Source organism: Mauremys mutica, chromosome 15 (genome assembly GCF_020497125.1).
Source record: "Mauremys mutica isolate MM-2020 ecotype Southern chromosome 15, ASM2049712v1, whole genome shotgun sequence".
Classification (NCBI taxonomy): domain Eukaryota; kingdom Metazoa; phylum Chordata; order Testudines; family Geoemydidae; genus Mauremys; species Mauremys mutica.
In genome coordinates this window covers 2,393,872-2,407,250 of record NC_059086.1, presented here as the reverse complement: position 1 = coordinate 2,407,250, position 13,379 = coordinate 2,393,872, and the positions used below count along the sequence as shown (strand labels likewise).

At 44.2% G+C, this 13,379-nt stretch overlaps 1 protein-coding gene across 2 annotated transcripts in view; it reads right to left on the bottom strand.

The window, feature by feature from the left end:
* ZNF541 (zinc finger protein 541) overlaps positions 1-13,379 on the bottom strand; it is a 47,332-nt gene that overhangs the window by 32,749 nt on the left and 1,204 nt on the right. For both annotated transcript variants that reach the window (XM_044989073.1, XR_006573761.1), the window contains exons 2-5: positions 10,042-10,148; positions 7,429-7,834; positions 5,930-6,173; positions 2,402-4,217 (exon numbers count right to left, since the gene is read on the bottom strand). In XM_044989073.1, coding sequence (XP_044845008.1) covers positions 2,402-4,217; positions 5,930-6,173; positions 7,429-7,732 — 2,364 coding nt within the window. In that variant the 5' untranslated portion in view covers positions 7,733-7,834; positions 10,042-10,148. The remainder of the gene's footprint in view (positions 1-2,401; positions 4,218-5,929; positions 6,174-7,428; positions 7,835-10,041; positions 10,149-13,379) is intronic.

Genomic DNA, 13,379 nt, shown 5'->3' with positions numbered 1-13,379 from the left:
AAAGAGAGAGCAATCAGCACAGAGAAAGTAACCTCCTGCAGAAGAATGCCAGAGAGGGGGGATCCTCTCCTCCTACATTCCAATCTCTTAGACTCCTAATGCTTGGTGGCCACATGCAGGGATTTGGGAAGGAAGCAAGATGCCCCATATAGACTTCAAGGAGTTAAGAGAGTTCCTATAGCTTCTGAGCCCCGTGCAGGTTTCCTAGTGCTGGCATTCCTCTGGCCCAGCCAGCATCTCACCCCTCCCGCAGCAATGGCAGGCCCCAGAATACAGAGAGCCTTCTGCAAGGTTCCAGGGGGAAGGTGGGGAACAGTACCACAGAGGTGGTTCAGCACCTGCCTCCGCAGTATGGAAAAGGGGGGAATTCCTTGCACAAAGGGTCACCTCAGTGCATAGCTGACAGGCGACCAAATGGCCTGCAGAAACAGCAGCAGCTCATGCAGAGCCTGGACAAAAGCATGCAAATGAACTTTCCATCAGAGTAGTGCATGAGGGTGAGATGTCATCAGACTGCATGGGGCAGGAAGTGCAACTAACAATCAACAAAACAAAAATGACTCTCCACAAAACCTTGGAGATTCAAAACTCCTATTTATCCACAGAACACGTACAGCATGGGCAGCACTATTGCAAGCAGCTTCCCTACCCCATTCCATCAACGTGCCTCATCTCTGACCTGAAAGGACTATCTTTAAGGGTGAGAAGTTCATTATGTATAACTATTTAGCCCCTGATTTCTCTGCTGATGCAAGCAGTTAGGCACTAGTTACTCCCAAATGAGAAAGTGATTTGTGCTATATGGACATCTGTCCATTATTGTACTGACTCATTTCACACAGCTCCCTGAACAGTCTGATGCTAGCAATGTTTTATTACTGACCAGAGCCCAAGTTGAACCAAGAACCTAGGTGAAAGGCTTTACTAAGCATCCTGTGAGACTTCATCTTGTTAAATCATTTTTACACCTCTGTCACTGAATTAATTAGTTAATGTTTTTAATGCACTCTGAAATATGTAAAGGGCCATGTAAATGCTAAAGATTATTTTAGTGAGTCTAAAGCTGTCAACACTAACAAAAAACACTTAAAAGAACACAGGGAAACAATGAAGTCCAATAGCTAAGGCTCAGTACCTAAAGTTAGGGACCCTAGGTTCTACTCCAGACTGGAAACTAACTTAATTCAGCATGTAACATCTCTGTGCCCCAGTTTTCCAAACTATAAAACAGAGGTAAAGTTAACCCCCTTCATGATCCGGTATAAAGTATTTTCAGATCTCAGGTTAAAAGCACATCTAACTGCCCCATACTTGTATTCCTAATAAAAGAAAAAACGTAATTGATGTGCTGTTTAAAAGAATGTTGGTCCCACTTTACCACACCCTTCAAAATGAAGTTTAATACAGAAACACTGGCAAAGAAAGTACAAGAAATAAGGATCCTGTCAGACTACCAAGTGTGAAGGATGTCAGACTAAGCTTTACTGTTTTTGATTTATGAAAAGCAAAGAAATATTTCAGTGCAACCCAGGGGAGCACTGAAAGATATCTTCACTGATTAGTGACTAAGCCTAATACATAATTCACTAGAAGAACTGAATGAATTATGAGCATTTCTCCCACATGTTAAAATAACGTAGTAATATGATCCTGACAAAGACATCAAGATCAACAGTAACTGTGAAACTATTTATTTATCCTGTGGAATACTAAATATTTTCAATGCTGGGGATTTCTTTTTAGTCTGAAAAAAAGTTTTATTCTGCAACTACATTAACACTTGCTTTCGGATGAGCTGATTAAAATCCCATCACAATCCAGAATCAGATTCCAACTTGATTCCTCTTGACAAGAAGTTATTAGCATAGTCTACTAGCACAGCCCTGTTAAAATGTGTGAGTATTTCCACTACAAACTGCAGCCTTCTGTATAAATTTGGTACAAGAGGTCTTCATTTTAAAATAACTTCCCCTATATATTTACATTACACCCTAATTTTCATAAAGACTAGCTTAGGTGGTGGTTTTGTTTTGTTTTGAACCACAAGGGTTACAATAGTGGTTTCACTTCTCGGCTAAAAAATGATGCCTTGTGTCACTGCTCCAATAATGTGTCAGGATTTCTCAAAGGCTGGTAAATATCATTATCCTAGTTTTAAAGATGGAGAATCTGAGACACAGAGGGCCAAATTTACAAAGTTATTTAGATACTTAAAGACGCAAAAGCACCCATATGAGTTAGACACATACCTCCCAGTGACTTTCGATAGGAAAAGCCAGGATTTCTGACTCCTAATTCCCTGCTCTAAGCATTAAAATGCCATCTTTTTTCTATTTATTTATTTAAAAATGTAAACATTTTTATTTTATTCATTAGAAAATAAAAAAAGATTTGAACATACCTGAATCCTATTAAAAATGGTTAGTTTGTGTTTCTTTTCAGCCACATGACTGGGTGAAGTACCAGGTAATGAAAAGGAAGCCATGGCCACTTGACTTGGAGAAGCTGTGCAAGACAGGTCAAACTTTAGCGTCTCTTTTCGGACACTGGGCAAGCGGCGAGGTCTACCACTGCTGGAATGCAGTTTGCCACCTGTTCCTTTGCAATATCCTTCATTCTTCTCTTTGTCGCTATATACAGAAGCATTATTTTCCCACTGACGTGATTTCCCAGAAGTAGAGTTTCCCAGGGCTTTATCACATACTACAGTCTGGGGTTGGGTTGGGTTGTCAATATCTTTGAATCCCACACAGCCTTTCAAGGGTCTAGTCTGCTTGGCAGAGTAAACAGAGTCTGAATTTATGAGAGGGTCAGACAGGGACTGAGAAGACTGCAAAGCAACTGCTGCTTGCTGCCTTTCTACTTGGCCTTGTTCCTCACTAGCAGATGACACATCCTTCTGATACTGGGTCAAAGTCTTTTGCATATACATGGGAGACCCTTCACATTCTGTGTGCTCTAGAAGAGAGTGATTCATGTCAGCTTGCTGCTGCTGTTGCAATACATTTTGGAGTGGTTTTTCTACAGTCTGTTTCACCTCAGAAGTTGCTTTCTGTGTTGGAGCCACCACCTGGGTGTGGGACAAAATGTGTTGAGATTTGGTGAACATTTGGAGCAGGTGTTGCTGCACTTGCATATGCTCCTGGTTCACTGAGGATTCCATGAAAAGCTGCCTGAAGTGTGGGTTAGCATCATTCTGTAACACACTATGCTTCTGAATGTTCTGCCAGTGACAGGAATCAATGTCACATTCTTGTCTTTTTGTTGGCCTAAAGGTTTCCTCAAAACTGCTGAGCTTTGTTTCACCTGAGATTTCCCCTTGGGTCTTCAAAAGTGCAAATGACAGAGCATCTGGACACTCATACATCTGTGCAAATGAGTCAAACGCGTGAGAAGGTCCAGGAAACCCACCTGAAATATTCTGAGCTGTAACAGATGGATTGTGATTAATATAAACACTATTCCCTTTGCCTTTAGTACAAACTGGCATGTTTCTGATCCACTGAAAATTACTGCTTGACTGATGGGAGGAGTTTGCAGAAATCTTCTGGCCTCTGAATAATGGAAAACAAGGTAAAGTGCTGTTTGGCCAATACTCCAAACCTGTAGTCTCTAAAGGAAACTGTGATTCTGAAAGTAGGGATGTATCAGTCAAACTGGTAACTGTATTTTCTCCTGGTGTGATCACAGATAAATTACCAGGATTTATTATGGCATACAAATTGGAAGAGGTGGCATTCTTTTGGCAAGGATAATGCTCCTTCACCATCTTGTCACCTGTAGCTTCAAATAGTGCAGTCATGCTAGATGGGATGCAAGAAACCTGATCAGCTGCAGAGGAGCAAGACTGCAGTGAACCTTTCAAATCCTTTGCAGACGATGCTGGAGTTGATGGAAGCTTCTGATTTACAATGCTGTTAACAATACATTTCAGTAGGTCTCTGTTGGGCAGGATAGGATTTGGAGATTTGGATTCAGAGTGAACAGCCAGCCTCTCCGTTCTCAAGCTACTTTGTCCTCTTTGGACAAATGCATCATGAGAAGGTGATGAGACCTTACAGGCATCGTCATCACAGGTGGCCTCCTTCAAGATAGACAAGCCATGTTGCATTTCATAATGTCGAAGCAACGACCGATGGTCACAGTAACTCTTATTGCATCCCTGTTCTATACACACAAATGGTTTTGTTTTCTGGTGTGTTAGCATGTGTCCACTCCTGAGGTAAAAAGACAAAAGACAGAAGAGAAGACTCATATTAAAATGACTAGCAGAAATTAAATCATTTCTTTTCTGAACTATTTCAGTTCTCACTTCTATGGTTTTATTAAATCCTGAAGGTCAATTTCTGCACTGACATATCCAGTGCAACTCCTACAGAACTCAAAGGGGTTTGACAGAGTGTAAAACAAAGCACGATTGGGGCTCTCTAAAGCAGGAGGGGTCCACACAGCTGCAGCCCGACTGCTTTTTTTTTTCACTCTAGGAAGAAGGATTACATCACTCCTCCCCTTCATCACCTGCAGTGGCTGCCTATCGCTGAATCCAATTCAAAACTGACCTTCTAGTTCTCAAAACTCTCAAGAAAGATGTTTTTTAACTGCCAGCACTGAGAAATTCATCCTGTCCCCTGTGAGTCAAACTAGGTTCTTTTGCATTCTCACAAGTTACAGAAGTACAGCAGACAAAATAATGTCCTTAAATAACATCATTGCAACCCCATTCTCTTCTGATTATGCCCTGAATTACACCTGTGCAAACCCACCAAAGGATAATGGGGTTGCACAGGTTTCGTTGAAGGCAATGAAGACAGACCAAAATGGGGATCTAATTTGGCCAGCAGAGCTTCTTTAAATGCATGAAATGGAAAAAATCCTGGTTGTCTCTCAATCTCACTGAGCTTGGGGGAGGCGGGGAGGCACTTGCAATCAGAAAAATCATCTTGTAAGCAAAGCAAATTTGATACAGAAACCAGTGGGAAACAATAAATATGGAACACCACAATGCCCTTTCTATGGAGACACTTTTAGGGCAGAACAACACTTTCAAAGGAAACATATTAATCCAAAATATGTCTGTATATAATACGGACTGAAACCTCCAGCCTGTTCCCTGGGACAGGCATTTGCACTGCTCCGATGTCCAGAACTGCTACATCAAGCAACCAGAATAGACCACTGAAGTTCCAATACATCAAGAACCACTGGAGATCAGAACAAATGCTATACACCTCTACCTCGATATAACGCTGTCCTTGAGAGCCAAAAAATCTTACCGCGTTACAGGTGAAACTGCGTTATATCGAACTTGCTTTGATCCACTGGAGTGCGCCATCCCACCCCCCCACCCCGCCCCGGAGTGCTGCTTTACCGCGTTATATCCAAATTTGTGTTATATCAGGTCGTGTTATATCGAGGTAGAGGTGTATATATCATTTGAAAAATAGAATCCCAGTTATTAATGGTGTGAAAAATTAATCTTTAACTGCAGTTCACAATATATTGGCTGCTAAAACCACACAAGAATTGGCTGTCCAGTACAAGTACTTCCCACACCAGTAAGCTTTTCCCTGGACCACTGATCAGAAAGAAAAATAAAAGGTTCTTAGTTGCTATTGCGCAATACAAGTTTACCAAGTCTTCTGAAGCTGAACTATGTCTTATATGACCATGTGAGGCCCTTTCTGCACCAATATGCTCTGGAAATTCTAGAACTAACTTGCTTCTGCTACTGATATAGTTTTGCAATGTAATTTGATGGGGTCTGCTGGCCCGACAAATGCCCACACTAAAGTACCAAGTAGTGTAACTGTGCATCTAAACCAAACTGAAACAGGAAAATGAAGTACTACTGAAGTGAATTCTATCTACACTGTTTTAAACATAAACTGAACATAGTTTTATGCCTTTATATTAGTAAACGCCTACATACAGGTGGTCCTGCCGTTTAAAAGCCTTGCTGCAGATTTTACAGATGTATTTCCGTTCCTGGCTGTGAGTCAGGTTATGTTTGCTAAGAGAGCTGGCACTGCTGAACACCTTCCCACAGAGACTGCAATCCAGGACAGGGTTTTGAGGAGAGCTGTGCTGATGCTTCCCTTTCTTGGCACTACCAGAACTGGACTTGCCTTCCTGTTCAACTTCTTTAGGTGCTGCTGGGATAGGAAGTCCCAATTCTAAATAAAGGGTGAAAGTTATACTCATTAGGTAACACACAGTGTCTTATTAAATTACCCCAATAATGTAAGGTTTCATAGATTTCTCTTTTTAATTGCCCTACATTTTTTGTTCGGAGCCTAGTTACAGGGTAGGGTAACTAGTGTAAGCATGATGCACCACAGTTTTGTGTCTTACAACGTAGCCTGTGATCTGCAACACCACTGATATTCGAGGCCTCTGCCCTCACACAGCTCTGACAATGCACCTCAGTTGTGGCTTGCTATTTCAGTCCTGAATCTCTTGAGCAGTGTCAACTGAGCTGAATTCTGCCATAATGCTTTCCCTCTTTTGGACAAAAATGGACATAGGAGACTCCTACGAATTATTTTGCACTTGTGACCTAATCAATATTTAAACCAAGGTCACCAGAGATGACTGACTAGCTAATAAATCCATTGAGCCACTAAGCTTACATTGTCTTCAAAAATCTAAGATTCATTACCTATGAACCAGAATGAGAAAGGAGAGAGGTAGATATACTACGGATTTTATCAGTTGGCCTAATCAGTTAAATAAAAGATGCACCAAATTGTATCAAAAAATTTCTATCATTCTCTTATTTGAGTGCTCCCAGTTCTGTCTTTATTTTTTCTGTCTTCATAGTTCCTTGAACTTTTGCATGATCACTGATCTGCATTAGCAGTGATGGTACCCTGTTCTTTCAAGAACAGTATTTTACTAAGGACATTCTCCTTTTAACTTCTAATTGCAAATTTTGGAGAAAGCCCATTCTTCTAAATCCATTTCTCAGAGAATTTGAACTACAAGAATTAAACAGAATGTCTCTTCTATGCTTCAGGGAAAGCTAGTAATGTAGATGTTAGCGGCATATTTAACAAATCTGTTACTTTAATGTTTTTAAATTTTCCATTTGCAGTTGGAGATCAAATTGCAAAGACTTTGAACAGAGAGTGTATTCCTAGCCACGGTACAATTTTAAGGAAACAGAATCGTAGGGGAAATATTCCTATTTAATATTACAATAATTATTAGTAACTATTTTCTATAGAGCTATAAACACGCATGACAATTTACAAGACAAATAAAGACGACTGGCAAAATTTTCAAAAGCACCCAAGTGACTTAGAAGCCTAAGTCTCTACCCTAAAGAGATTATCACTAGGTTTATTGTAGCTTCTAAATTAACGACTGAAAAATTTTGGCTACACTGAACTGTAAAATTACAACCAAAGGAGATTCCAATGTACTCACCACACAAAGAAGGCTGTGAGCCAAAGTCAGACTCATCAAGGAGTTTAACAAAATCACAGTCCTTCACAGAATACAAAGACAGTGCATCTAAATTGTCCTCCAAAGTGTCATTAGCCATATCTGCAGCTGAAAGGCTAGGATCCATATCTAGGCTGCTTAGGCCAGTATACATTATGTCTCTTGTATCTGGACACAGCTTAAGGTTGAGAGTGTCACTACAGTTCAGCACTTGACTCTCTGAAAATCCAGGAATATGCATCTCTGATTGGATGAAGTTTTCATCACTGAGGTGGTACTGGTCCATGTTTACCCACCTTTAATGTTTGGTCAGGGAATATGCTTTGGTTTCTGATAAACTAGGGCAAGACTCAGAGCTTGAAAACTGCATTAGTGTATAGCAAGATTCCTAAACAAAAGGTAACAGGAAAAAGTTAGATAACAGAGATGAACAGATAATTCATTTTAAAATGAAAGCAATACCAGTATTGATACATTAGCCCGTATATAAACCAATCCTTATTATACAGGACTCAAGATAAATACTTCTGGTTTATATTTTAGATGGAAATATGTGTTCAAATTAAAAGTGCTTTCAAACAACTGGAACTTTGTATGTGTAGTTAAATCCATTTTGCTGTTTAAGCTACATTGATCATCATGAACAGACTGGGCAGAATTCATATTTTTTAAATATAATTTTGAGGGATAATAGGTATTGATGTTTATTTTTAAGCATTTTTTAAATTTGTATCAATTTAAATTTTTACTGTTGCACAAAATTATGGGTTTTAAGCATTGTTTTCTATTTTTATCTATTTAATTTTTCATAGTTGCAGGAAAATATGGGGGTTAAGACAATAACTATTTAATGACCGTGTATACTGTGATTCAAAAAGTTACAGTTTTACACCCGTTAAAACACAAACTGTCAATATCACATATCAAAACATACAAAATATACTTAAATCAAACTCTAATATGCTCTCAAGCAGCAATTTTATTACTTTTTCTATGCATACATTTTAATTATTATCAATGGCAATATTTTTCATAGGTTTGTATATGTATGGTGAAATCGACATTTGCCAATAAAAATCTAATCCTTCCAAGCCTAGTCATCAACAACTCAATTAATTTAAGCCTGGTTTGCCTTAAACTTGATTGATGAGAAATTTGATCCTGATAATATTATTTTAGGAAATGCAACCTGCAGAGAAGATATGCAAACCAAGTATGCACACTGTATATGAAAAAAATTCATACTCAATTGCACACAGCTAAATGCCAATCAGTGTATGTACCAGAACTAGTCCATAATTAAAATATGCCTAAATTATCTGTGAAATCTGAAGTTCCTTACAACCATCCAGTGCTGCTGCAAACATGAAAAAGTTCCCATTTATTCACTACATCATTCCAAAAAAATTACTGAATCTCATGTATTTCAATGGGGTCAAAAGATGTCCCACAAAAACGTCCCTGTTTATAAGTTTGTAACTTATGGTGCTATATGCCTAGAAAAAAATAGGTCCAGGTTACAGGACATGCAGAGAGGTGAATTTCATCCAGTCTGCATCATCTCTTTCTCAAACAGGACATATACATCTCAGAAGCACCACAAAAAGAATACTTTATTGCTGTATATCTAAGAATAAAGAATTTCCTCATACTACTCCTACCAAGGGCAATAATATTTTCAAGGAACAGGTTCAAATTTGACAGGAGATGGAACAGTAAAAATGACACCCAAATTTGTTGTTATAAATTATTTTTAGCTGTATGTACAGCATTGTATATGTTGGGTATCCTTCCTTTGTTCCCCACTCTCATGTCTTGAATAACAGGAAAATATTTAAATCATGCCCCACCCCCAATTTTTAAGAAATATTTTCCTTTTAAAGTCAAATGCATTAAATTTCTTTTTCTTAAAAGTAAGTTCTTCACCCTCTATATAGAAGCTTTCAAGTGCTTTTCTTTGTTTGTTTTAAGAGACAAAGAAGGCTGGAAAACTGATTTTAATTTTTTTGTAATAATTTGATAAAGCTACTAAAATTACATCTAACACTGCCACAGTGGGTCTGCTGCTCAAGCAAAGCTCTCATTTAAATCATTGAGAATTTTTGCCTAAGTAAGGATGGCAAGAACAGGGCCAAAGAGTTAAGAAAAAAAAAAAGACAATTCTTAATTTTGTTGAACCAGGGGCACCCAAATTTGCAGAACTGGGGGTAAAATTAACTTCTATTTCTATCTGTAGAGTGCTCCTCATCATAGCATTTAATGCCCAGTCCTGCAAAATTTGTGCTTAACTTTATGCATATTGGTCCCATTGATTTCAATGAGACTACTCACATGCATAAAGTTAAGCATATGCATAAGCCTTTACAAGATCAGGAACTAAATTTGCCAGGAGCAAAAGCACTATAGCTAATTTACAGATAAAGGGCCCAGACGTGAACACATTTATATCAGCAAAGCTACTCATGTGGATTTGGGCTCAATCACATCAGTTTTTTAAACTACCAATAAACACACATAGCTCTAATAATCTCATGACACTCTAATCTATTTTGTTAGATTAAAAGCCTGTTGCTTGCATTAACCAGCAATCAAAACCTGAAGCTGATTGATTTGGTCTTCACACTGCTACAGATAGAAGGCAGCTGTGGACTGCATTTTAGAACTCTTCGGTCCACAGGTCACATTTTTAGGATTGTGAGCTCCTGGGTCAAAAGAAATTGAGAGAATTTCAGTTATACATAGTATTTTTTAAATTCATCCCTTTAAAAAAACTGGGGTGGTAAGGAAAAAAACCACCCTTAAAATCCAGAATGTCATTTATAACGGGTGGGGGGAGGATAAATACTTTTTAACATGTTGTCTCTGAGGGCTGAAGATTAATAAATACATTATCATTGCAGAGCTGTTTGGAATTTTTGTTGTGGGGGTCTGAACTGCATATTAGTAAGGAAGCAGAGCACATTATAACCAGGGGTTGTAACTAGGCAATCTAAGCAGCATGATAATGGGAGAACAGGGTACTAGGGACAGAGAAACATGACAGAGAAGCTGAGGTCACTATGTTGATGCTGTCAAGAAGGAAGATCCTGAGTTTATCCTAGGGCATGTCCTCCTCATTCTCATATGAAGAATAAGAGGGATGGTGGCAGCTGCTCTAGTCTGAACTGAGGTGAGAGAAGCTAAGTATTAACTAGCCATTGAACTGAACTAGTTGAATAAACTCCACTGAAGAAAATCTTCTCTCTGCACCTGAAAAGGCTACTGCAGTTAAAAGCTGGTTTAGCATGTCAGCAAATTCTGGTTCTAGGTGCTTAGTCAGCAATTTCCACCAGTTCAGTAGTTTGACTTTAATCTTCAACAGCAAATGTGTACTGCTTGAATTTTTTTAATTTAGTTTAAATTATTTTAATAGATTATAGTATATTTATGCCTTAATACAGGCTAACTTCACATTTAATTTTCAATAGGTTTATTTTAAAAAGAAAAATGCATTTAATTTAAATAAAAAAATCTGATTTCAATTTCAAAAGAATCAAAACATTCTAAATCAATTTTTATCCACTCTGACCCCTGGGCCTATGCCAATAGAGGGCAGAACTCTGGCACTGTTGGGGATGAAGTGGGTGGGTGATGAGAATGGAGAAGACTGCTGTCCATGGTAGCAGAGGGGGGAAGTTCCTGCTTGGGTGGGGATGAGGGGTTGCTCTTGCCCTGGTGGAGACTGGTACTACTTCTGGGGAGACTGCTCCTGGCTCTGGTAGTAGGACTCTGGAGATTCCTTCCCCTCGTGGGGATAAGGCTGCTGCTCAAATTGGGAAGGGGGGGGCTCCTAGCTCTGATGGTTGCCCCATATGGGCTGGGTACCTGCCCATGATAGAGGGATATCCCTGCACCTGGAGGGGATGGGTGGGGAGCTCCCTGCCCATGACAGGGGGAGGGGCCTTGCCTCTAGGGAGAATGGGCAGGGAGCCTGTGGTGGGAATGAGGGCGCATGGTGGTCCCTGCCCTGGATGGGAGGGTCACTACCTCTGGTGGGGATGGCTGGGGGGCTCCCTGTCTGTAATGGGACTGGGATGTCCTTGCCCCTGGGGAGATTGGCATGGGGTCCTTGCCCGTGATGGGGAAGAGGGGATCTCTGCCCCTGGAGGGATGGGCAGGGGTCCCTGTCCGTGATGGAGAAGGGGGGTCCCTACCTGTACTGGGGGTGAAGAGAGAGTGCGTTCCCTCCCCTGGAGTGGATGAATGGGGAAGGGCTCCCTGCCTGTGATGGGGGAGAATGTTTGCCCTTGTTGGGGATGGGTGTAGGGGGGTCCTTGTTCCTGCAGAAAGTCAGGGGGTCCTTGCCCCTGGGGGGATGAGCAGGGGGTGTCTATGATGGGGCAAGGGGTCCCAGCTCCTGGGGGGATGGATGAGGGGTCCCTGTCTGTGATAAGGGCAGTGGGGGTCCATGCCCCTGAGGGGATGGGGTGCCCCTCCCCCCGGAGGGATGGGCGGGGGTCCCTGTCCGTGATGGGAGATCCCGGTGGGGGGGTCCCTGCCCCTGGGGGGTGGGCGGGCAGGGTCACTGTCCCTGGGGGCGATGGGGGACCCTAGGGGGAGGGCGGAGATCCCTGTCGGTGATGGGGGATCCCGGCGGGTTGGATGGGGGGTCCCTGCTCCCAGCAGGGGTCGCTGTCCCTGGGGGCGATGGGGGGCCCCTGGGAGGAGGGGCGGGGGTCCCTGTCGGTGATGGGGGATCCCGGCGGGTTGCATGGGGGGTCCCTGCTCCCAGCGGGGGTCGCTGTCCCTGGGGGCGATGGGGGCCCTGGGAGGAGGGGCGGGGGGCCCTGTCGGTGATGGGGGATCCTGGCGGGTTGGATGGGGGAGGTCACTGTCCCTGGGGGCGATGGGGGGCCCCTGGGGGGAGGAGCGGGGGACCCTGTCGGTGATGGGGGATCCCGGCGGGTTGCATGGGGGGGGTCCCTGTCCCTGGGGGTGATGGGGGGCCCCTGGGGGAGGGGCGGGGGTCCCTGTCAGTTATAGGGGATCCCGGCGGGATGGAGGGGGGGGGTCTCTGTCCCTGGGGGTGATGGGGGGCCCTGGGGGGAGGGGAGGGGTCCCTGTCGGTGATGGGAGATCCCGGCGGGTTGGACGGGGGGGTCGCTGTCCCTGGGGGCCATGGGGGGCCCCTGGGGGGAGGGGCGGGGGTGCCTGTCGGTGATGGGGGATCCCGGCGGGTTGGATGGGGGGGGTCGCTGTCCCTGGGGGCGATGGGGGCCCCTGGGAGGAGGGGCGGGGGTCCCTGTCGGTGATGGGGGATCCCGGCGAGTTGGATGGGGTAGGTCTCTGTCCCTGGGGGCGATGGGGGGCCCGGGGGAGGAGGAGCGGGGGTCCCTGTCGGTGATGGGGGATCCCGGCGTGATGGCGGGGGGGGGGAATCTGGCCCAGGGGGAAAGGGGGGGCCCCTGGGAGGAGGGGCGGGGGTCCCTGTCGGTGATGGGGGATCCCGGCGGGTTGGATGGGGGGGGTCGCTGTCCCTGGGGGCGATGGGGGACCCCTGGGGGAAGGGGCGGGGGTCCTTGTCGGTGATGGGGGATCCCGGCGGGTTGGATGGGGGGTCCCTGCTCCCAGCGGGGGTCGCTGTCCCTGGGGGCGATGGGGGGCCCCTGGGAGGAGGGGCGGGGGTCTGTCGGTGATGGGGGATCCCGGCGAGTTGGTTGGGGGGGGGTCTCTGTCCCTGGGGGCGATGGGGGGCCCCTGGGGGGTGGGGCGGGGATCCCTGTCGGTGATGGGGGACCCCGGCAGGTTGGATGGGGGGGGTCGCTGTCCCTGGGGGCGATGGGGGGCCCCTGGGGGGAGGGGCGGAGGGCCCTGTCGGTGATGGGGGATCCCAGCGGGCTGGGCGGGGGGGGTCGCTGTCCCTGGGGGCGATGGGGGGCCCCTGGGGGGAGGGA